The following is a 24771-nucleotide window of genomic DNA, read 5'->3' on the forward strand; positions in this document are numbered from 1 at the left end:
TGGGTCCATGTAGTCCATCTTTTCCAAATAGTTTCCTTAGGGTTAGCTGCATAGCGTAATGATAAGCATCAGGGAAGATGGATAGGAAGAGACCAGAAGGGGCTGAAAAGGCCAGCTTGAAAAAACGAAGGGCATTAGAGGAAGATGCTGCCCATTGTGCCAATCTCAAAGACATTTATTCAAGAAGACAGAGGGGATAAAGCAGAGGCTGCTTATTCACTATAAAATACTGCTGTTAATCATGGCAACTTTTTAGAGTTGGTAATACTTTTGAGCCGGTATGATCTGTGTCTTCAACAGCACATTAGCAGCTGTATTGAGCAAAGCAAGAAGCATCATGACACTGGTGCAAAAGTTAGAGGTTCTCTTGTGACTCTATTGTCAAAGAACATTTTTGGTAAAGTTGTGGATGTTCTCAGCGAGGTAATAAAGGGCACGATTGCAGAGGAGGTTAGAGAGGCGGGAATGTTTTCCATTCAAATTGATACCACCCAAGATGTCACTTCAACAGACCAATGTGCCATCATTGTAAGATATGTGACAGATGCCATCCATAAAGCTTGGTTGCTGTGATAGACTGTGAAAAATCCACAGGCAAGTATTTCACAGGCCTATTGAAACAGACACTAGACAAGCTTTGCATTGACATTGGCACATGTGTGGGCAACTCGACTGACGGTGCAGCTAACATGCAAGGACCCTATCACGGGTTCTCAGCATTTCTGTCTGAACAGTCTCCTACACAGATTCATGTTTGGTGTTACGCACATATCCTCAATCTAGTAGTAGCAGACACAACAGCCAGTGTCGTTGAAAGTGCGTCCATCTTTTCCTTGTTAATGACATGGCAGTTTTTCTGAGAGAGTCATATAAGTGTATGCAAAGGTGGGAAGAGACCAGTGAGGACAGATATGGAACCAGAGAGCAGGACCTGTTCTTCTTGCAAAAACTGTGTCATTTGTGTTCAGCTAATACTCTCACAGTATAACCTCCTCACAGATGCTTACCACGTAATTGGGCTGGCATATAAATTTCTGTTGACACTTTCGATTACTCAGGTTGCATGTGAGAGAAGCTTCTCAACCCTAAAGTTTGTTAAGGGTTGAGAAGCTTCTCTCACATGCAACCTGAGTAATCGAAAGTAAACAGCATCAACGAAGCTCACTGACTCAGGAGCACTTGGAGGCATTCATGCTAATGTGCACAGAGAACGAAATCCTCATGTCTATTGACAATGACACAGTTATAAATAAAGTTGCAGAAACCAGTGCACTGCTTAGGTGGCTATTGATGCTGTTGATGCTATTTACAGCTCTATGTATAATCCAAAACTTGTAAATACTGCAATATGCTTCCCTGTATGGAAGAGTGAAGAGTTTAATTTCAAATGTTTTATTTCAGTTTTCAGAAAAAGTGGGCCAGGCTTGGCCAGGGTGTGTTTAGGGGGATTTCCCTGGGACACTCCTTGGGAAAGTCTATGCCAAGGTACTGGAGAGGAGGGTCCAGACATTCGTCGAACCTCGGATTCAGGAGGAACAATGAGGATTCTGTCCTTGAACAACAGACCAGCTCTTTACCCTTAAAAGGATCATGGAGGGCTCATGGGAGTTTACCCAACCAGTCTACATGTGTTTTGTGGACTTGGAAAAGGCATATGACTGTGTCCATCATGTGATCCTGTGGAGGGTGCTTTGGGAGTATGGGGTGCCGGACCTGTTATTACGGGCCATTACGTCCCTGTATAACTGGAGTGAGAGTCTGGTCCATATTACCAACATCAGGTCAGACTTGTTCCCGGTGCACGCTGGGCTCCACCAGGGCTGCCCTTTGTCAGCGAATCTGTTCATGATCTTCATGGACAAAATTTCTAGGTGCAGCCAAGGAGCAGAGGGGGTCCGGTTTGGTGACCTCAGGATCGCATCTTTGTTGTTTGCAGACGATGTGTGATGATGGAGCAGTGACCTCCAGCGTGCACTGGGGTGGTTTGTACTGCCTCAAGCAAAGGAGTTTAAGTATCTCAGGGTCTTGTTCATGAGTGAGGGTAGAGTGGAGAGGAAGATTGACAGATGGATCGGTGCAGGGTCACCGTAGACATTGTACCGGTCCGTCGTGGTGAAGAGAGAGTTGAGCCGAAAGGTGAAGCTACCAATTTACTGGTCAATCTATGTCCCAACCCTCACCTATGGTCACAAGCCAGTGACTGAAAGAATGAGGTCACAGACACAAGCAGCGGAATAAGCTTCTTTTGCAGGGTTTCTGGGCTCAGCAAGGATGCCTCCTGGCTGCCTCCCTGGGGAGGTGTTTTGGGCATGTCCAATGGGGAGAAGACCCCGGGGCAGACCAAGGACTAGATAGAGAGATTATATCTCTCGTCTGGCCTGGGTGTGCCTGAGTATCTCTGTGGAGGAGCTGGCTAGGGAGAGGGACATCTGGGCATCTCTGCTTAGACAGCTGCCCTCGCGAACCAGACCTGGATAAGCAGAACAAAATGGATGGATGGACATTTACATTTATGGCATTTGGCAGACACCCTTATCCAGAGCAACTTATAGAAGTGCTCTGAAGTCTCTATCAATAAATACATTCTGATACTGGTTGGCTAGGTCATGAACTAAGGATACCATCAGTCTAAAAACTCTGTTGGGGAGGTAATATAAGTACACAGACAACATAAAGTTTTTTTTTAATGTGCTAATTTAAGTACTTTAGGAAGAAGTAGGTCTTTAGACGTTATTTGAGGACTGCCAGTGACTCAGCTGTTCGACCATCTAGGGAAAGTTCATTCCACCACCTAGGTGCAAGAACAGAGAAGAGTCTTTGATGCATGCGTTCCTTGGATGGATGGATGGATTTTCCAGTTGACAGGAGCTGCAATGCATGACTCAGGCAGGATGGTTTCTGGGAATTCTCTACTTGAGAGTTTTCATATATATATATATATACATGTGTGTGTGAGTGACAAAGCAAATGGTTTCATATTTTTGTGTCAAGGTGAAGTTAAAATGAGTAAAGGAGAGGGCCAATGCTGTGGATTTAATCTTTTTGCCGATGTATTCTAAGTTCTGATTATCTGTGAGGATGAGAAACAGGTGTTCAGCCCCTTCTAGCTAATGCCACCACTCTTCCAGTGCAGCCTTTATGGCAGGCAGTAATCATAGTTTTATTCTACTGTTAGTTTCCTAGAGAAGAATGCACAGGACTGCAGTTTGGCAGGGTTACCATGGCATTGAGATAAAAGTGGTCCCACTCCATTTTTGTATGCATCTACTTCTTCTACTTATGGAAGTGGTATGATGAAGTATGGTAGCATCAAACTGTTCTTTCAGACTCTGTACTGCTCAGGTGGCTTCCTCTGACCACTTCCTCTGACAACAAGTGTTTTAGGTTTCACCCCTTAGAAGTGACATCAGAGGGGCTGCTACAGAACTGAATCCCCCGGATCAACCAACGATAAAAATTCGCAAGCCCTAAGAATCTTTGCAGTTTTTGGTGGGTTGATGCTGTGGTCAGGAGGTGAGCTAGAAACCTAACAGAGAGTTGATGAAACTCACATGTTTAAAGCTTCACAACTAGATTGGTTTTTTTGAGAGAAGCGGAACCTGTGGAGCTGGCACAAAGAACATACCGAACTTGACCTTGAACTTAAACTTATATGCTGAAAAGCATGTGCACCTATATAAAAGTAGAAGCTCTGCAGAATATATGCCTGTTTTCTGAGTCTTGGTACCAGTGAGTGATGGTACCAGTTGTACTTAATTACTATGTGATTAAGAGAAGCATACTATAATATCTTGCTGAGCTAATACTGAAAAAAAGCATTTGTACTCCTACACATGTTGGTGTATTAGAGACACATTCCTTAAGCAGTCAGTAAATTACAACTGATTTCACTGTGTTCCTCAGCAGGAGACAGAGCAATGCTGTCAGTTATTCAGTCTGTGAAGAAGCTGACTCACTTTTAAACACATCTTAATATAATGTTCATCACAGTCCTTTATCAACAACATGCAGTGTATTAAACACTTTCTTCTAACAGTTTGATCCATAGGAGGATTTTACAAAAGATTCAAAGAAATTCCTATTGATTCCCATTAACAGGCTGAACAAACCACCACAACAGTCTGCTCTACAGAAAGGAGAAAGGTTCTTCATCTTTGTTGAGTGTTTATACTCTTTGTAGATGTGCAGTAAGGTATTGATGATCTTAATTACTCAAAATACTTAAACTGACTCATCCCAGAATGCAATAGTAAAATTAATATGATATATAATATTCTTTTATACAGAATATGGTGGCCTAACACAAACATATCTGTCACAACAGCTCTTCTTCTGTTAGTTTTGAAATTGATTAATAATTTAACACATGAAAGCCCACATGGAATCTGCAAAGAAAATTTTAAAATTCATGTTTTCATGCTTTCACTGAGTAGAGGCTTCTGTTTGGCCATTCTGTCATAAAGCCTAGATCAGTGGAGTGTTGCAGTGACCTTCTGCAAGATTCTCCCATCTATACACATGATCTCTGGAGCTCAACCATAGTGACCATTGGGCTCTTGGTCACCACTCTTACCAAAGCCCTTCTCCCCCGATTGCTCAGTTTAGCCCGATGGCCAGCTCTAGGAAGAGCCCTGCTTGTTGCAAACTTCTTCCATTTAATAATTATGGAACCACTGTGCTCTTGAGAACCTTCAATGCAGCAGAAATTTTTTGTAGCCTTCACACAATCCTCTCTCTGAACTCTGCAGGCAGTTCCTTTGCACAAGGGCTTTTCATTAAGTAATTGCCTGGCAGTTCATTTGTCCCAATAAAGTGATATTGAGACTTTAAACTAGAATAAAGTAGCAGAGAAATTATCATAATAATCCCTGTTCAGACGTAAACAAATACAGTTACACTTAATTAAGAAGAATGTACATTTAGTATCAATCTGTTAACTGCTGCTGAGGAAATGCCAGATCAGAGATTTCTTACCCAGCGTGCATGTCAGCGAGCGTCCAATTTCTCTAGTACATGTCATGTGCTTTCTTTGTTTATGCTCTCAGGATGGGCAAGGTTCAAGTGGGACACAGAAATGCTGACTCAGGACGGCCTGTTGTTCTCAGCTCTGGTGTTGCTGGACAACTAATTGGCTGCAAAAAAAAATCTAATCAATCTAATTTAATTTCTAAGCCCTATAAGGTGATGATTTCTGCAGACTCATTATGCAGCCACATATTGGCCAATTTATATTAGATTAGGTTTTAGTGGGATAGGTATTGGGATTCATCCTGTGTGATAGTCAGGATGCAGAGGGATTGAAAAATAAATCAGCCTGACAGCCATGCAATTGCTTGTTTTTGCAAAATGTTAATAGTTAACTAGCAAAGAGATGTGACCTATTTATTCATAAAACCTGTTCTAATTAGATTACTTGGAAGTAAATTGTTTTTGTAAACTGTAGCATTAACATGGCAGTTAACATGCTAGAAATGTAACAAACAAACAAAACAACAACAAAAAAACAATAGATAAATTCCAAACACAGTGTTACAGAATCTCTGATAGCATCTCACTCTGCCACTGGTTGGAGTAAAAACCTATCTGTTATTCTTGAGTATTTCTCTGCATCCTCCTCAAGTGCTTTCCTTTTTTATTTTCTTTTTTAAATTCTGGCCTTTTCTGTGCTGTCTTTGTTCTTTTTCCCCACCACTGTTATATGCTACACTGTACCAGGACGTGAAAAGTCAATGCCACAAAATGAATAATTTCTATGCACTCCAGTCTAGCAGACTCGTTACTTGAACTGCTGCAATTCAAGGAAATTCAGGAGCAATTCAGGGAAAGCCTGGGTACACTATTTAACCTGGAGTTTGCTGACTTTCTCCCCTAAATGACTGCAAATAGATTTGGTTGATGCGTTTACACAAGAGCCACTTAGCTGCATTCATAAATGTAACAATATCCCACAGTAGTCAGCGCCAAATATTAGTGCCGCTAACTATTAAATCATATCTTTTCAGTTTGACATAATAGCATTGCTGTTAAACCAAAAAGTCTGACCTGTTGTTATACATCCACTTTTACAACTTCTGACATTATATCAGTACACCCTTGAAAAAGTCCTATTTCAAACTCAAAAGGTATGACTTAGGTATCACTAAAAGGTATGATTTGTGTATATGTGTACTATGAATAGGTAGTTATGGTGTGGAGAAACTGTATAAACAAATCAGACGCAGCCCATTATGCACATTCCATCTTCAGACATCATGTTTTTTATATAGCAGAGATTGGAGAAATGGAAGGTAAACTTTGTGCCCTTCCCACTTACCAGCAGCTGTCTGAATTGCATTAATTCCTATTTATACCCACCTGAATATCTATTCATCTTCATTTCATATTCACCAGGACTCCAGAGCAAATTTAGACCATCTACCACAGGTAATCCTTAAGTGTTGGTGGACATGAGGTGTATATATGTTTTTTCCATTCTCTTTTATCTGGCTACTGAGATCTGACTCATTTTCTCAAACATCAGCCTTCAGTCACAGTTCTGAGGGAGCCCTGATTGGCTCTAGACTTCAAAAGAGGATCTTGGTTCTCTGATGCTTGCAATGGTGAAATAAATTGTGTATTCAGCAAAAAAATAAAAAAAAATTAAAAAAAAGGGACTCTCAGAGGGACAGAGCAATATTTTTTCATGTTTTTTTTTTTTTTTTTTTTTAATTAAAAAATCCCTTGGGTGTGACAAATGGGATTTTGTTTACCTGCGCTCAGTGGACAGCTGTATTCCGATGAATCAGGACAAATGAATAAAATATTAGTGCATATTTTACCCTGGTGCTCAGAGACAATCAATAGGCTTTCTCAAAAGCACCAGCCTTGCCAGGAATTAAAGACAGTAGCAAGTTCGTACTGACTGCTAATGTGTACATCAAAATAACCCATAAAACACTTTCCTATACTGCATTACCTTTGTTTATTGAACCAGGCTTTAAAATCTCAATCTAACACACTACTGCCACCATGTGGAGCACTACTGCAGTGTCACATTCTGATGAATGATGCCCATGACTGTATATAAGGATGGACGGCATAAAAGGTACAATTTTTAACCCATTCCCATGTCAGTGAATGTGGAAAGACCCAAACTTACATTTTAAGTTACATCTCCACTAATTATTTTTGGGAAAAGTGTTCTATTGTTTTTGCAAGTTCAGCTGACCCAATATTTTTCTATATGATAAATGCATTTTATAGGAAGTAGTTGATGATAAATAAAAGGGCGAAAACAGTCTGGCTTCATGTTCACATGCTTTCCTTAATTTTCCTTTCATTCATTAATGCTGTTCTCAGAGATATGCTAGGAAAGTTTATAACATACATTGACAACCTCTTGATTTATTTTCCATCCCTTGAAATCCATATCTATCATGTCAAGAAAGTTCTGAACCAACTCCTAGAAAACTAAATCATGAGATGTGAATTTCATGTGGCTAAGGTGACTTTCCTGGGATATGTCGTCAGTAAGAAGGGGATATTCATGGATGAAAGTAAAAATCAGTGCTGACACTGAATGGCCAATCCTTAAAATCATCGAGGAGTTTCAGATATTCCTGATAACTTTTGAAAAGTGGTTTATTCATGGATTCAGCTCCATCACCCAGCTGAAAGGGGGTACATACCTGGAATTCACAAGCCAATAAAGCCTTCCAATGCCTTAAACAAGAAATTGACCAAAAATTGATTGAAAAACTCCTGACCCTACAGTCCCATTATAGTAGGGGTCACTGACACACGAAAACAGCAAGCCAAGGTCCCCAGATCTTCAAGAACACTACTATGGTCTTAGTCATCAACAACTGAATTGTCATTAGGTATGTTAGAATTTCAGAAGGTAGTGTCTAATCATGTCCCCCAGTTAACATCACATTGTTTATGTAAAGGTTGGGGGTCTCAGTGAATTTGATGTTGGGGTACACAACAGTCATATTAGCAATCAGAAGATTTTCTCAGGAACATCTGTGCCAATACCTAAGAGAATTGAATATGGCCAAAACTTTTTGCCTCACTGTACTACACCAGTTAACGCCCCTCCACCCCCTATCGATCTTTAAGGTCAGCCAGCTTACACCATTAAGGAAGGGTGACTCATCTGACAGGCTGATAGGTGAGGGATGACTCATCTGACAGTATCACTTTTTCCAAATCTCTGTAGACCAGTGCCTGCAGTTTGTGCACCACTGAACTCCTACTATACTTACTATAATATCCCTCTCTATGTGTCTTGTCAGGCTGTTCATGCTGACAGTCTGGTCACATCCTACATTCTGTTTGTCCTTACATATTCGCACTACTGCACAAATATCACAGCCGTAAATCTAAGTGCAGGCACCATTCCTGTTGAAACTCAGCCAGTTACAGACCATGGTAGGATATTATTTGCTTGATTGTATCATGCACTGCATCTATATGGAAGCATCTGCATCATCATGTTTCCCCACTCATTTATTCAGTTTTTTTCCCCCTTCAATCAGTCACCTATCTGTTATTTTATATAGCAACCATTTAGAGTGCTTAATACTTAAAGTACTATATATAAACAGATGCTTTTGTCACAAAATGTAATTATCAGTAGGCTTCTTCAATCATTATAATTATTAGTACAAAATAATCACAACATGAAAATGCTGAAGGATTACAATATAAGTTGTCAAAAAAAGTCAGTTGTTTTTATTTTGGATTTGAGAATTCTTCACATCCAAACAGTGGCATGGTGTACAGTTAACCTACACAGGGAGGAATCAACCATCCAAACACTCATGAACAAACAGCATCATTAGACAGAAGGGTTAATAGGAGGGCGAAAAACAGTATGTCAATATTCACAACTCACTAATACAGACAGACGCAAGTTTGGCTTTATGAATGCTGTGTCTAGAGAAGGAGGAAGTCTGTTACCTTAGCATACATACAATCAAGCATACATACAATAAACACCCATTAGAGCATACGTTCTCAAACTGACAGAAAAAAAAAAAAAAACTTTCAGAATTCATGGTCCACATACAGTCCGTAATGGACAGGAGTGCACCAAGTGCCTCAGTAATCGTGCAAGTACCATAGAAGATTTGACTAGGCCTTAAATACTGCAATGCATTAGCTAAAAGGATAGGTAGAAGGATTATACGAAGAGCAGAAAGTCAAAGCTTTTGTGCAGCACAGTCTCAGGTCATACGGAGAGGAGACAGGAATGGTAGGAATTATATAACACACAAGAAACAGATGGTGATTATTAAAACCTCAGTATGGTGTGATATGGACTGCAGCCTTCATACATCTGTCATTAATCTCTAGCAACAAGTTCAACAGCTCCTACTCATGAGCACTTTCAAAGAATCCAATGCAGGGCAACAAGCCATCTGCTGATAGCTGACCAGACGTTCCTGATTATTATCAATTTATAATACGATAAACTCCAAGAACCTTGATCATAATCAAAACAGTTTATCAAAGTCAACAAAAATGAATGCGCCACAAAATTGTTAAAAGGTAAGTAAAAATAAAGTTTGACACATAACATAGATAATACAGTCATTTACTTTATGGTAATTTGGAATTGTGCTGTTTGTGCTCATATCTGGAGTAGCTGTTAGTGGTCAATGTTTCAAATGAGATCAAGAACAACCAAATTAGTATTACTGATTTAACATCATGACTAATGCCAGGGTGGAGGGCAGTGTGTCCATATACATAGATGATACATTGTGTGATTCACTGTAATGATGCACAACTGTTTAGTGCCAATTTTAATTTAACGGTGTACTCTACACAGACAAATTGCTTTACTCCATATGTGACAGCTCTCTGATTAAACACATAAATCCAGCATTTTCCAGTAGAGGGAGATGAAGAGCACAGAGGAAACTCTTTCCAGCCTCCAGAGGGCAGTGCAGGACCTGCTGCAGGACCAAAGACAGTCTCCATGCTTTCCAAACAAAGACACCAGAGGAATCACCAGTCAGAGTGGAAGTGGATCTAATTAATGACTACTCATCAGAGCGCCACAATATCACATAATAAAAGTCACATAAATAAAAGTACTAAACCATACCTTTCCTCACTGAAGTGTGACCCTCAAGACTACATCATTTGTACCTGTATTATTATTATTATTATTATTATTATTATTATTATTATTATTATCCAGAGGCTATCCAGGGAACACTGGGTGTGAAGCATGAATGGGATGCCAGTCCTTCACAGGGCACATTGCACACACACATTCACACACTTATTCACACCTAGAGGCAATTTAGTGTAGCCAGTCCACCTACATGCAAGATTTTTCATGATTGTTCAAACCTTTGTGGACACGGGACAATCATGCAAAACTCCACACAGACAGTAGGCTGTGAGATGGCAACGATACCACCCTTTTATGTATTTATTTACGTTTAAAAACTAACACACACACACACACACACACACACACATATATATATATATATATATATATATATATATATATATTTATATACACGCTAAGCTTACTGAAGCTTAGAGACCCTGTTGTATTGTTATGCAAGTTTGAGATTAAATTTTTAAAGGCACACTACATGCACCTTCCCAGGTATTAAACTTACAAATTAACTAAAAACAAACAAAAAACCAAACAAACTAAAAGTACAAAAGATGCGCACTTGATGGTAACATCCTAAAAGGAAAGGTACAATTTAGCAGAGTTTTGTTAAGGGGCGAGTGTTTCTAACTGTTAGTGGTGCTTTCTTACAGAGGCACGCCTCAAGGCACAGAAACCTTAAAACAGCCACACTGGACCTGTATAACTGAAAAATATGTATGAGAATGCCTTTCTCACTTTCTCTGGCTTGACATCATATTTCATATGTATGAATCAGTGTGTGAAGTGTCACAATAATGCTATGCTAGTATGATGAATGACCTTCCTTGTCTCCTTTTAAAGGACTGTGTGGTAGATCTGAGAAAGGCACAATTGCATTGTCTCAGAGAAGCACATGCACATCTTTCACCCTCACATGCACAATGAAAGTCCATGCAGAAGATGAGGCCGAGCTAGCTGAGCAGTAATTAGTGACTGTCCACTAATTACTGGTTGCTTATATAACCGGGTATAAAATGCTGACAGTAAGATAAGGGCCAAGTCATTGTAATGCAACATAAAAGAATGGCACATTGATCAGGGCTAAGACTCAGACAAAGATGCCTGTGCGTGTTTGAACCAAAGGCCTAAATAATGAGAGAGATAAAGATGTCTGTGCTGTTGATACATTAAGACAAGGGCTCCACTCTCTAAACATCATCACATTACAAACCAAGCAAAGTGTGCAGTAACAGTACTTTTTCCCAGCAGAATTTTTCTTGCAACTATACAAGCATTTACATACTGTCAATTAGAGCAGAACAGGCAAGAGTCGGCAAATAAGAAGGCAAAAAAAAGTGGACATGTTTGATTATCTGCGGTGAAGATGAGATTAGAGACTGACTGAAGCGGATAATTGGTTCAGTCGGGCAATCATCGTGCCTGAGTAAGAATTCCTCCTCCAAGTGCAGTGAGCAGGACGAGGGGGAGATCTGGAAACCAGCTGAAGATGAACTGGAATTTATGTGACAGAATGGGGGCAAGTGAGACATTCCCTGCAGAGTCTGCTTTGCATTGAAGTGGGAATTATCAATCTGGGATTAGCAAGGCTCTCTATATCTCTACATAACCCCATGTGTTAGAAATATAGAGTACTCAAGCCCTTTAAGGTCTTGGGAAAGCAACTCATATTAATAATGGTATAAATAATAACACATTGATGTTATTGAGGATTAACTGGTCATGTATGTGTACAGTATGTGTACAGATGTACAATATGTGTACAAATCTATCTCGAAGTGGTTTGTAGGTTTGTGGCAGGAGTAAGAGTTTAATAATATATTGACTAGGTGTTGTACAAAAATTTTTTTTTGTTTGTTTTGCTTTTTTCCACATGTGCTACTTGTAATATTTTTCTGTAAACATTTCAGTAGGCTACAGCACCACCTACAACCGTTGAGAAAATATGGTTACACATTGTCCTTGTAAGGTATAGCTACAATAATATATGTCTTTGTTGGATACGTTCAAGATGAATATAATCATCGGGTGTTAACAGTTTCCTTAACTAAGACATTATTCAAGAAAATCAACATTTACACCTTATGAGTGTAGTCTGGAAAAAAAAAAAAAAAAAAAAGATTAGGAGTTCTTCGGCACGTCCCTTGTCCTGGTATGTACAAAAGAGGGTTTCCCTATCAGAAGAGTTTCCAAGTAGAACCATTTTAGGAAGCTAAGCACCCTTGAATATCCTGTTGAGGGACCATTTTCTACAAGTGTACCCAAAGAACCTGAAGGCTCCTTATGAAAAGATGGGATTGGTTAAATAGGAATGACTGGCTTGGTCCAAGTGTGTTTAAAATTTATGAGTTTCAGAAATGCTTTTTTGATGAAGACAGAATAAAATGGAATATATTTAGAAGTAATGGCTCAGACAGGGAACACAAAGTACCCATATTTATGAATGCAATCTTTGTTTGCTGGTTGTGACTGGTTTTTGTGAAATGCCATGTATTCTTGCCTGTTCTGTCCCTAAATATACATGTTTGACATAAACAACCTACTTAAAAATTATATACAAAGTAAACTACATCTTTACCACAGGTTTCTTACAATTAGTTGGTAATGAATATTGGTTTCAGTTTCTGCATCTCATATATGTTTACAACTTGGCTATGTTGTTACTTAACTGAACATCCCTTATACTACAAAACAAAAGGCATTACCAGTTCAAGTACAGTATATCTCTATTTACAACAACCCATGTGGGCGGTCTTGGAGTCACAGGCTGCTTTGAGCAACAGTCAGGTTTTAGGGGAGGGGCTATATGGGACCTCCCCTGAGAGAGAGCTCCACCCCCTCAATAACAACACCTCTGGCCGAGCAGTGCAGAGAGAAACAAACAGCAATTTCGTTTAGTATTGCTCTACTGTGTGTGACTGGCCTAAGAGGGTGACTTATCATGAACATTTCTGATTAAGATGTTGGTATAATCTATATTTAAATACACATATAGATAGTGATATATGTGGGTATATATATATGTGTATGTGTGTATATTCACACAGATACACTTCTACTATATAATAATATATACTGTAGGGTCCAAAACACAGACTCCACTTCTAAAATGTTTGTACTTGCTCCACATATTAAAAGCAAATACAAAAATCCACTTAGTTAATATGTATTATTTGAGAATACATGTTTTAAAATTTAGAAGTTCATCATATTGAACTGAAATATAGCTGAATATCCAGTTTGCATGCCATTTGCTTTCTTTTTAAGAGGTGGAATGCCATATATTTCAATTAAATCGTTAACACAGATATACTATTAACACGTTACAGCTAAACTTGATTTAATTATTATGGCCCTCTGTGTTATGCATTATCATAGCTATGGTTTCAGTAAATTGCAAACTTTCTTTCTTTGTAATCTTGTAAAAATGTATTCACTTGTACTCCAACTAACACAGATAAAATCCGTTTTTAGTTGTGGACTCTTTTAGACCCTACTGTATGTGGTACACAGCTGTTATTATTTTCCAGTATTTTTTTTACACCTCATGTTTTACCACACTGAGTGCTATAAAAGTAAACTTCGTGACTTCATATGCCTTGTTGCCTTAGTAACCACAGCTCACTTCTGGAGTGTTCTGAGGCTCATTCTGAATTTCAAAATTCTATACCTAATATAATAATTAAAAAAAAACTTGTGAAAGATTTCCCCCTTCAATTCGGTCTTCCTAAGGCTGGCTGAATTACAAATCGGAGAGCCAACCCTGACCCTGACTCCTGGAGGAGCTACATGCTGCCTCCATGTTTGTCGGCTGTGTTAGAGGAGGGGCTGCTGGGAAAGCTCTTGTCAGTAGGGGTGATGGCAGGGCTGCCCACTCCGGACGAGCCAGAGCTGCTGGATCGCTGCTGCTGAGAGGGCACGGGGCGTACGGGCCTTATAGCTGGAGGTCGCAGCTGGGCACTGGGCAGCCTGGCACACAGCGCTGGTTTGAATGTGCTCATCATCATGGTCTCAGCAGCACTGGAGGAGGAGCTGCTTCCACGTCTCAGAGCCGCCTCAGGGTCGCGGATGGCGATGGTATGTGAGGGGCTGGCCGGCTCCGAGCTTACAGGATTTTTCAGTGGCTCCAGTGTGTCCAGCACCACGTCCGGGGCCTGCTTGGCTGTGTTCTGACGTTCCAGCTCACGCAGCTCGTGCAGAGCTGTACTCATCGTCTTCTCTATATCCTGCATGGTAAGCAAATTCACAAAGACATTCATTCTCATAAAAACAGCATGTAGTATCATAATAATCAGAGTTTTTTACTCTGCTAATCACATTTTAAAATATCCAGGCTTTAGCATATAAATCCGTCAAATTATTTGCATTATTAGCTTTTAACTGCTATGAATAGCTTCTGACTGCAACATGGCTGAAACTATATTTAGTAGAGATGACATCAGATTTACCAAAGTACCAATCAGAATTAGCCATCTGCTTAAATCAGCTCTTTAACTCAACCACAGAACTTGCTCAATGCAGCCTTTTTGTCCTGAGTGTGAGCAAAACTGCGTCGTGTTAGAATTTTTACCATTATATATACACTAATTTAGAGTAGTAGTTTATGTGTGATAATGGTGAACACTCTCACATTTAAAAGTGAAATACAATATATGGCCAAAAGTTTGTGGACGTCTGACCATAACATTCGTATGTGCATTTTGAACATCCCATTCCAGATTTATTCTCCCTTTGTTGTTATAATAACCTTCACTCTTCTGAGAAGGCTTTCCACTGGATTTTGGAGTGTGGCTGTGAGGATCTGTGCTCATTCAGCCACATGTGCATTAGTGTGGTCAGACTCTGATGTCAGGTGAGGAGGCCTGGTGTGCAGGCTGGATTCCAGTTCATCCAAAGGTGTTCAGTGGGGTTGAGGTCAGGGCTCTGTGCAGGCCACATGAGTTCTTCAACACCACCCTTGGCAGACCAGGTCTTCATCGACCTCGCTTTGTGCACAGAGGCACTGTCATGCTGGAACATTTTTGGATATCTCAGTTCCAGTGAAGAGAAATTGTAATAATACAGCATACAAAGACATCCTATTCAATTGTGTGCTTCGAACTTTGTGGCAACAGTTTGGGGAAGAACCACATACAGCTGTGATGGTCAGGTGTTCACATACTTTTGGCCATATAGTGTACATGAGAATTAGCAAAGTAGCTGTACTATGATTAAGATAATCATGATCATCAAACAAACAAATGTTTCCTGCTGATACAATAACATCTCTTGATCCTACAAGCAAAACTCAGGACCCAAAATGGTTAATAAGCTGCTCACTGCCATGTGATACTAGGCAATTAATTGGGAGTACAGTAAAGCTCATGTTTTTCTAGTGCTACCACCATTGTTACTGTTGTTTACATTGCCAGTGAGGTGCCTCTGTCAATCATTATGCAGTCTGACACAGTTGTGACAGGCAGAAAAAGGGAGGTTTGTTTGCTTTTACTCATAATTGAAGTGTACTTAGGAAGATATATTTCTTAAATATATATATAATTGTTAAATACTAATCATGCTTATCAAAAGATCTTTAGTATTCAAAGGATTATTATTCAAAGGATAAACATTTGAGACAGTGTTGTCAGGGGCTTTAAGCTTCTTTCTAGCAAGAAGTTCATCACTTTCTGGAATACTATCTGTAGTTGCAGAACAGATTTATAGTAGGGGTTTGAGATTGGCTTCGCTGAGCGCTAGGCTTAGCCATAATTTTATCTCAAGGTCCCATATGTCACTGCTGTACTTTATCTATGACATGTATACAGCGCTTCAGCCTGGCCTCATATGCTATAAAACTCACTGCTCAGCTTCCCTCATTCAAACCAATGGGCCTGGCTTATGACTCCACAAGCTGTATGAAAGCTGTAATGATAAGAGGTGTTAAACCACACAAGCACACGTACACAGACAGTCAAGATAATTGAGATAGGCACACACAGGCACTCACTCAGGTACTGACAAGGCAAACATTAAGCTATATGAACTACAAAAAGGAAACATCACAGCACATAACCATCACTGGTAGAATAATTAATAATCATGGACAGAATTTATCATCTCTCATCTCATCCACATGACAAACCATGCATTCTTGAGAAAATTAAATACATAAAAATGGCATCCCTTTTGGGTTTAACATAAACTCTGCCCATGTATAGCCCATTTGTTTCCCATTAGCTAAAGCGCAAACACACACTGAATTGGTGAAAGCTCATTAGCTGTGCCCTGTGCCTCAGTGCTCATTATTAAACTGATGCTGAACCAAATGGATGGCTCTGTAGCAGACTATTCCTGGTCAGTCGCGTCGCTTCATGGTCACATGTACAGAGGCCTCATAGACTCTCTTAATGCTAAATGATGCATATATAAGCTAATTACGGGCCAGAGGAAAAAGCTTTCATCAACAACAGGTCAAATAAGCATGACCTAGCATTTATTAACACGTTAAAAAATCTAGCTTTTTCATATTTAAGCTTTTAGCACTGGAAATATACCAAAACTAAATTATCCATAGAGGAGATGTATATTTCAATCTACATGTCCAGCAGAATCTTCCTGACCTCAGCTAAGGCCTCAGCTTCCAGGCTCTTATGGTCTCCCAGGCTGCTGTGGCGTGTGCCAGTGCTCGGTCTCAGAGGATGGCCTTCTCCATAAACCTTTCTCTCAGGGTAGTTTATAGTGCCAGCGCTGCCAAATGTGCCCAGGCGTCTCTTATCAGGACTCTCCACGCGGCTCCTGCTGCTCAGCATGGCTTTGTGGGGGCTGCTGGGACATGCAGCTGCACGAGGAGGTGTGTCAGAACCACGTGGAGGACTGTGGCTCTCTGTAGCACTGCGACGCCGTGGGATAGCCGCACCATCCGATCGCAAACGTACCCTTAAAACAACAACACATGCACGGTTAATTACACCTTGACAAACCTTTAAATTTATTCCACTGCTTCTAATGCAGCACATGTCTCTCAAGTGTTCTGAAGGTTGGCAGGGTGACACAATGGGTATTAATACTCTTACAGCTGCAGGGTTCCTAGTTCAATCCTGTGCATGGGTTGCTGTCAAAACCTTTAATTTGTCACCCATCAGTACGTGTACAACAACATTCATACTTCACTAAAAAAAAGGACACTACACTTTTGTATTTCTGCAAAATAATAACATCTTTATCTACTATGTTAATATCCTGCTTTCAGTATCAACAGTATCAGCTATAGGAGCAACACTGCAGGAGTAAATCAGCAAGGCTGTGTGTTATTGTGTCTCACCTGCCCATCACTGCACTGAAGTTATACTCTGGTGCTGTCTCACAAGGTGAATGGAGGTCATTTTTGGACGAGGCCTTGTCGTCTAGCAGTGGCCCACTGCTTGCCTCACTGTCTGCCTTCTGGCTTAGATTATCAGAAAAGGCGTCGTCCCTGAGACAGGAGGGCAGAGGCAGAGCAATGCTAAGAGCACATACTGAGAGGAAGTCTGTTCAAAGTTTCATGGTGCCAGTTCAGTATGTTTATGTTCAGTAAAACCAGTTTTTTAAATGTATATATTGTACATACAAACAATTTCAGAGTTCAGACATTCACGCTCTTTTTACGGTCATTGCCTTCTGGGGAAAAAGTGCCTTTGAAGAGAGGCACTATCTGAAGTGACACGAGCAGCACTGAACAAGGCCATAACAAGCACCTCATTTTTTAAGACTTACCAAAACATCAACACTTTATATCCTCTTGGACACTATATCCAATATGTCTCTCAACCACAAGCTTCCACTTACTAAGGGCCTATCATTTTTCTTTTCCTGGTTCAGAATTCAGGCTTGATTGGCTCCATTCAACACCATACCAAGCAGATAACTAGACCAAGAGAACACACTGATCAGCACACACTGTGGTTTCACACGGCTAGCGTTCAATTGCTGCTCAGTGCCAGCAGAAATGGAAAGGGATTCAAAAATGTTATTAGAGAAACTGCAGGCATGACTGGCTGCCGTCCTAAGACATAGAACTTTTAACCCATAGTACAAAAGGCAGATGATTAGACAGATTCTTTTATTAGTGCTTTACTCTGAGGAATGAAGCATTATAGAAAAAAATGATGTAATTATGACATGACTTTCTGAATAGATCTGTAATGGTGCTTTCTCATCTATTGTAGTGAGAACCTCTTCTCAAATTTGTCTTCCTAGCAGTTTTAGTATCATTTCAAGTAGTGAAGTTATTATTTTAATTACATTTCCCAGAGTGCCATCAAACAGCTGTTCTTCTTAAAATCAAACAGTTTGTATGAAATATGTCATAGAGATAAACACTACATGGTAGCCTAGCTAAGTACATTTTTAGTAGTTTTCCCATTTAAGTTTAAACTGTAATGTGGAAAAAGTCAGACACAAGTGATACAGTCGTTCCATTTTAAACAAAGTCTGAGTAAAATTTCTAAACCTGAGAATCATGTAGTAGTCTTCTTATCATATAAAACCAGATAAGTCATTATCTGTATTATTATTAAAACCTTATCTATATTATTATTAAAACCAGATAAGTTATACAATTATTTATCTGTGACAATGATTTCCATATTTGTAAATGTTTTCCATTACACTGTGATTCTCTATTGTATTACTCATGAGATCACAGCCAAAACTACATCATTCTCCTCTCACTCAAAGTGTGAAGCCATTCCGCTCTGGATAAGGGCATCTGCCAAATGCCATAAATGTAAATGTGTTTTATTTTAAAGGACAAAACTGTGCATTCAGCTTTCAATACTAGCTACTTAAATTCAATTCACTTTTATTTGTATAGCAACTTTATAGAAACATGGACACAGCTCTAATAGAGGTGCCAACATTGCTAACAAGAAAATCCTGGCAGGCAGAGAGAAAACCGAGGATTTTAACACCAAAAACCCTTGTGGGAAAATGGGACAGTTAAATCCAGAACATGGGTGAAACCGGTACTTAATAATCAGCAGCTCTGTTTCTAGCAAAGAGACCACAGTCCCACCCACTTGTTTTCTACTGGCTCACAAGACAGAGGCTTGTAAATTCACAAGCCATTTTTCACCTAAATGATGTCTTTCATAGTCCGTGTCCTTTCCCCTTCTGTGACCTGGCTTTTCTACTGGGTGAATTTTACTCACAGTCTGACCATTGCTAACTGATTTTTTATTTTTTTTTTTACTGAAAAAGCAGAAAGGAATAGTTTTCCAGTGGCTCCTGTATCGCTGTATCATGGGGTCAAACATTTCCAAATAAAACGCTGATGTTGGCACCTCTGCATCTTGATCCCTAATGAGCTAGAGGTGACAGTTGCGAGGAAAAACTCCCTGAGACTACATGAGGAAGAAATCCTGAGAGGAACCAGACTCAAAAGGGAATTTACTTCCCTGCACCATTGTTTGACAGACAGCCTACAAATAGCCAAGTACCTTCTAATGTTCTGGTAACGCATAAAAAGTCCAGACGTATAACGTTTTCCTAAAAAGCACTTGATGAAGCAAGCTTAAGATTTAGTTTCTAGGTTTATTTCCATGGTGCACAATATCTATTCAGCACTATTCTGAACTCTATAAATCTGCCCTGACTGTTTTGATGTACAGAGATAAGTGCAGTGGTGTGTGGGGATGTGTGTACTCACAGATCCTGCACTACGATGTACTGATGAGGGATGAGACCGTCCACTCCGTTGTGTCTGCCTTCCCACCAGTCCTCTGATGCTCTATGGTAGAGCAGCAAGGATGCTCCCTTCTTAAAGGAGAGCTCTCGCGGTGTGCGCCCTACGTAGTCAAATTTAGCGATTGCTTCTATCTGCTCCACCTCTGAAGAAAGAGAGAACAAAATTATATATATATATATATATATATATATATATATATATATATATATATATATATATATAGAGAGAGAGAGAGAGAGAGAGAGAGAGAGTGAGATAGATAGATAAAATAAATAAAAGAATAAAGTTAAAAAGAAAAGCAGATGATAAAGCAAATATTAGACGTAAACCGAAAAGTAACAGACAATATCTAACAGGAGTTTTTTTTTGAGACTCAAAAAAAACAAAGAAAACTCAGCAATACACACACACACACACACACACACACACACACACAAACACACACACACACACACACACACACACACACACACAAACCTCAGAGAGATCCTACTGAAAGATTACAATACCAAAAAAAGCCCCTATATTATGAGCGCCATACACCTGGGGATGCGATTTCATTTCCTGCTTAAAAATGACCATCATCTCTTTCAATCTCACCAAGATGCTCAAAATGCAAAGTGGAGAACAGGCTTCATCCAAACCCTAGCAAATTGCCACCTCACTCTGTCTGCATGTCATTATTCTAAACAGACAGCAGGCTGCCCTTCAACCTCTTCAGCTCTGTGTCTCTGTCAGACACAGATGGAGAGCTGGGTCAGGAGCGGTTAAACACATGCATAAAATAAATAGTTTCCCAGTAGGGAATATCCCCTTCAACCAGCAAAGCCAATCAGTTCCATTAAGGGCTTCAGCCAGGGGTGAAATTACCTACAGACAGAACATGGAGGGATAGAGGTGTGGCGAGCTCTGCTGCTTTATCTCCTGTGCATTTGAGCAGAAGGTAATACTCTGACAGTAATCTCTGTCTATCAAGTGTGCTGGAAATCTGGGCTATTAACAAAGGTAAAAAGGCAGAGAGGGGTTTTTATATTGATGTGCTGACCACAGCAGAGTGGCATGTTTTAAAATTCATATTATACTGCATACTGAGTTCAAAGTGTAGTTTCTCAGCACATTTTGGCAGAGAGAGGAGAGAGAGAGAGAGAGAAAGAGAGAGAGAGAGAGAGAGAGAGAGAAAGAAAGGCAGCATCCCTGCTGGCAAAGCCAGAGCCACTGAATCACTGAATGAGATGTGAATTAGGAGGCTGGGCTGTGGAGAGAGCTTTGCTCCCTTTGCTGTCTCTGGGGTAGCGGATTAAATTCACAAAGTGATACACATTAGAATGTGTACCAAGAGCTGTTTTGGGCATGAACATGTGTTTTACACAAGTGAAGATACTGAGAGGAAATACAACTCGAAGCGGAAGATACCCCACAATCAGGGATACATCAATACTGATACTGGTGTCTGTTACCTTTCTCATTTACTCGTGCTCGTAAAAACGTCTGACATCCGATACCAGGGGATACTATATGACGTAAATCCTAGTATATGTTGTTGTGCTAATGAACAGGCTACACAGAATGACAGCACTCAGGATGTATTTCATGATTAATAATCAATCAGAGCAAAGCAGAATGCAAACTGTGCTCTGTGAAAATATCAAGTTGTGTTATGTTGTACTTGATGATTAGCCACTATCTGTCCTTGACAACAAAGTTTTCCAGTACAGTAAAAACAAAAAACAATGACGTGTACTTTTCTTAGACTTCATTTAAAAATCAACTCACTAATGATATAAAGAATAAGCCTAGAAGCCTATGTGCATGAACATGTGAACTTTACATGGCCACTACAGTATGTAAACCAAGCAAACATATACAGAGCTAAATACAATGATTTGTGACATCCCTGAGTGATTAGTATTAAGTAATTATTGATACTAAGATTGATTAAATAATAAGAAATTATAAGTACTAAGACTGATTAAGAAATTATTAAATTCATTATTAGTATTGGTATCGATAAGTACCAAATCATGCTCATACTCTGGCTGTAAAATTTGCATTGATGCATCCCTAACAAGAATTGTTTTCTAACCAAAGATAGCGAAGGGAGAGAGAAAATAGGAGGAGAGAGAGATATGAGGCAGAGAAATAAGAAGCAGATTAGGGGAGGGGAAAGAGAATCTGCAACGAAAAAAACTGGCAAAGGAATGTCCTTCTCTCCTCACTGTTCATTGATTAAAATGCTGGAAAAATCATTGAGCAAGAATCTTGCCAAAAGATTAGCATTTGTAAGGAGGAGTGTGTGAAGCAGACCCAGAGATAGAGGGAGGTTGAGAGCATGAGAGAGATCAAGCCTGGTTCATCTAAGGCTCTTTCCAAAACTCAGTAGTCAAGAGCTATTTAAGGTCTGGCTCCATATCGACTCACTGCCTGTCAGCCAATGAGACGCCTCGCTTGCTCTCTGCTGATGGAAGAGCAATCTTAATGGCTGAGAGGCGAGTCAGTCAAACCACCACATGCACAATAACAGCAACACAAAAACAACAGCAATGCACAAGATGGACTGCATCTACAGTATATATCCCTTTCATGTACAAATTACAATTTATATGCATATCCACATTCTTTAAAATGTTCTCTTTTTTTTACTTAAAATTGGATGATATATGAATTTTGATTCATATAGATAATATTCATTTAGAAAAATATTACTTATATTAAAAAATAAATGGATGAAAGGGATATGGAAGTGTGGGTGTGATACGGTGCTGTGGGACTGATGTTTTTAGAGCTTGTCTGATTGGATGGAAGGATGAATGAACAAACGGGAAGATAAATAAATAAAAAGCGTCTTTTGTACCGTCATCACTGGTGTGTGGCTCAGTTCCGTTGTCCGCCTCATCAATGGTGCCTGGTTCACTGTGCGGGCTATCGCTATACACATACACACACACACACACACACACACACACACACACAAACAGAGTTGTCATTATAAATAAATTTCCACTATTAAATAAAAATTGATTTCCATTTTCAAAATATCTACACATGGAAGGGCGTTTCCAGATTATACCTTTAATCATATACCTTTCACCTGTTCCATACTGTTTGGTGCATGCTTGCGTCACTACTATGACAAACAATGTGGATACATAAGCAAATGTGACTAGAGACTTCAGAGAGATTTGGCTACTTTCACTTGTAATGCAGACGTCAGTCTAAAGATCAGATTTAAGAAATGAATTAAATTTGCCCTGCTGTCTGACCGACATCAGCGTTCACTGAGCACTTACTCACTAGCATTATGAAAAGAGCTTGAGTTTCACCTCTACTGCCATTAGGGTTTCTTGAGTATTTTCACAACACAACCTAATAAAATCCCTGTTTCATTTGGAGCATAAAATTCAGTCAATTTACTACCGCTGGGTGTGTATCACGAATGATACAGATAGTAATGTTCAAATAACTTTTATACTGCACTTGAGCAAAGCTACAAAAGCAACTGATGTCTTTGCTTCATTAGGGATGTGTGATCTCTGTGGACAAAAAAGTGGCTAGACATTTTTTCATGCACACAACGCAGTAAACACACACCCATTGCCACCACAACAATCCAAATAATATAGATTTCACCATTCTGACTGTGAGCCCCCTTGTGCTAATGCACATCCATCAAGCACAATTTAGCCTCATGTTCAGCTACCACACTGAAAAGCACATTAAAAACAAAAACCCAGTATTTCTGTCCTGTTTGTGGACTAGTTTGTGGCAAAGAACCTATTAATTATTGACTGTCAATTTTTGTTAACATGACAGTTAAAAAAATCTATTTTTTGATACCTTAAGTCTCCGGTAACTTGTTAGTTACTAGTTAAAGTCTAGTTAGCTTGTTAAATGCATTAATACACACTATGTGATATATATGAAATATATATGAACTCTGGTGGAGGGGGTGACTCTGTGTAGTCATAGTCAATACACTCTTCTAACAATATTTCTGATGTCACATCCTATTTGCATCCTCAACAAAGTTTTGGCTATGAGGTGTGGTGTTCTCTCTCCTTGGATGTAAAATACATTATTTAAAATTCACATGCAATGTGTCTGGCTAGCAGCTTTTTTTTCCACTTGATAAGTTTAACTACAAGAAGACTTCATGTTGTGCTAACGGGGGTGTTATATGACAGCTTTTTGATTTTGCTCAGTTGTAGTTTACTATAGATAGGGTATCAAGGTGCATCACATTATGTTTAAACATACATACCAAATGAAAACCTAACTACAAAAAAAAAAAAAAAAAACAATATCTAAGACACATAATCTGTTTGTTGCAGGTGCCTGGGCTACTGATTTGTCCATCCCTGATACAGTCATTACTGTCCAAAATTTTGACAATATCTTGATACAAATTTATCATGACACATTAAACTAAGACACACTCAATAACCATGCTGAATCACTTAGTCCAGTTCTTACCAGTACTCCTCTCCTCCTGTCATGCACTTCTCATATACGGGGCCCTCAAGTTCCCGGTGGCTTGGGAAGATGACCTCACTGTGGATGATGATGGTCTTGATGACTTCATTCACGTGGGCCTGACAGGCTACAGGGTCCTGTCCGTCCGGGATGGGCATCAGAGTGGGGCCGAAGCAGATGGCCAGGTTGTAGGGATCCATCATGTTCTCATCGCTGTACTGCGACAGACTGGTGGTGATGGAGTGAAAGAACGGATACACGCAGAGAAATAGGTCTATAAATAAGTTTCTGGTCATATAGGGAATTTTGAAAGCTCTAGTAGTAGCAAGGTATAATCCTGGTATAAGGTTTGAAGCATCAGTTTAACTGAATGTTGGGAAATTACACAGCATTTTAGGCAGACATGACCAATACAAATTTGATACCTGGCAATTGATGGCCATAGAAATTCTATACTATACTATACTATACTATA

At 39.6% G+C, this 24771-nt stretch overlaps 1 protein-coding gene across 2 annotated transcripts in view; it reads right to left on the reverse strand.

Annotated features, from left to right (window-relative positions):
* Positions 1 to 8688: 8688 nt before the first annotated feature.
* srgap3 (SLIT-ROBO Rho GTPase activating protein 3) overlaps positions 8689 to 24771 on the reverse strand; it is a 113271-nt gene continuing 97188 nt past the window's right edge. For both annotated transcript variants that reach the window (XM_026919148.3, XM_026919138.3), the window contains exons 17-22: positions 24297 to 24524; positions 22678 to 22751; positions 19788 to 19968; positions 17424 to 17573; positions 16723 to 17038; positions 8689 to 14349 (exon numbers count right to left, since the gene is read on the reverse strand). In XM_026919148.3, coding sequence (XP_026774949.1) covers positions 13909 to 14349; positions 16723 to 17038; positions 17424 to 17573; positions 19788 to 19968; positions 22678 to 22751; positions 24297 to 24524 — 1390 coding nt within the window. In that variant the 3' untranslated portion in view covers positions 8689 to 13908. The remainder of the gene's footprint in view (positions 14350 to 16722; positions 17039 to 17423; positions 17574 to 19787; positions 19969 to 22677; positions 22752 to 24296; positions 24525 to 24771) is intronic.

Source organism: Pangasianodon hypophthalmus, chromosome 2 (assembly GCF_027358585.1).
Source record: "Pangasianodon hypophthalmus isolate fPanHyp1 chromosome 2, fPanHyp1.pri, whole genome shotgun sequence".
NCBI classification, from domain to species: Eukaryota; Metazoa; Chordata; class Actinopteri; order Siluriformes; family Pangasiidae; genus Pangasianodon; species Pangasianodon hypophthalmus.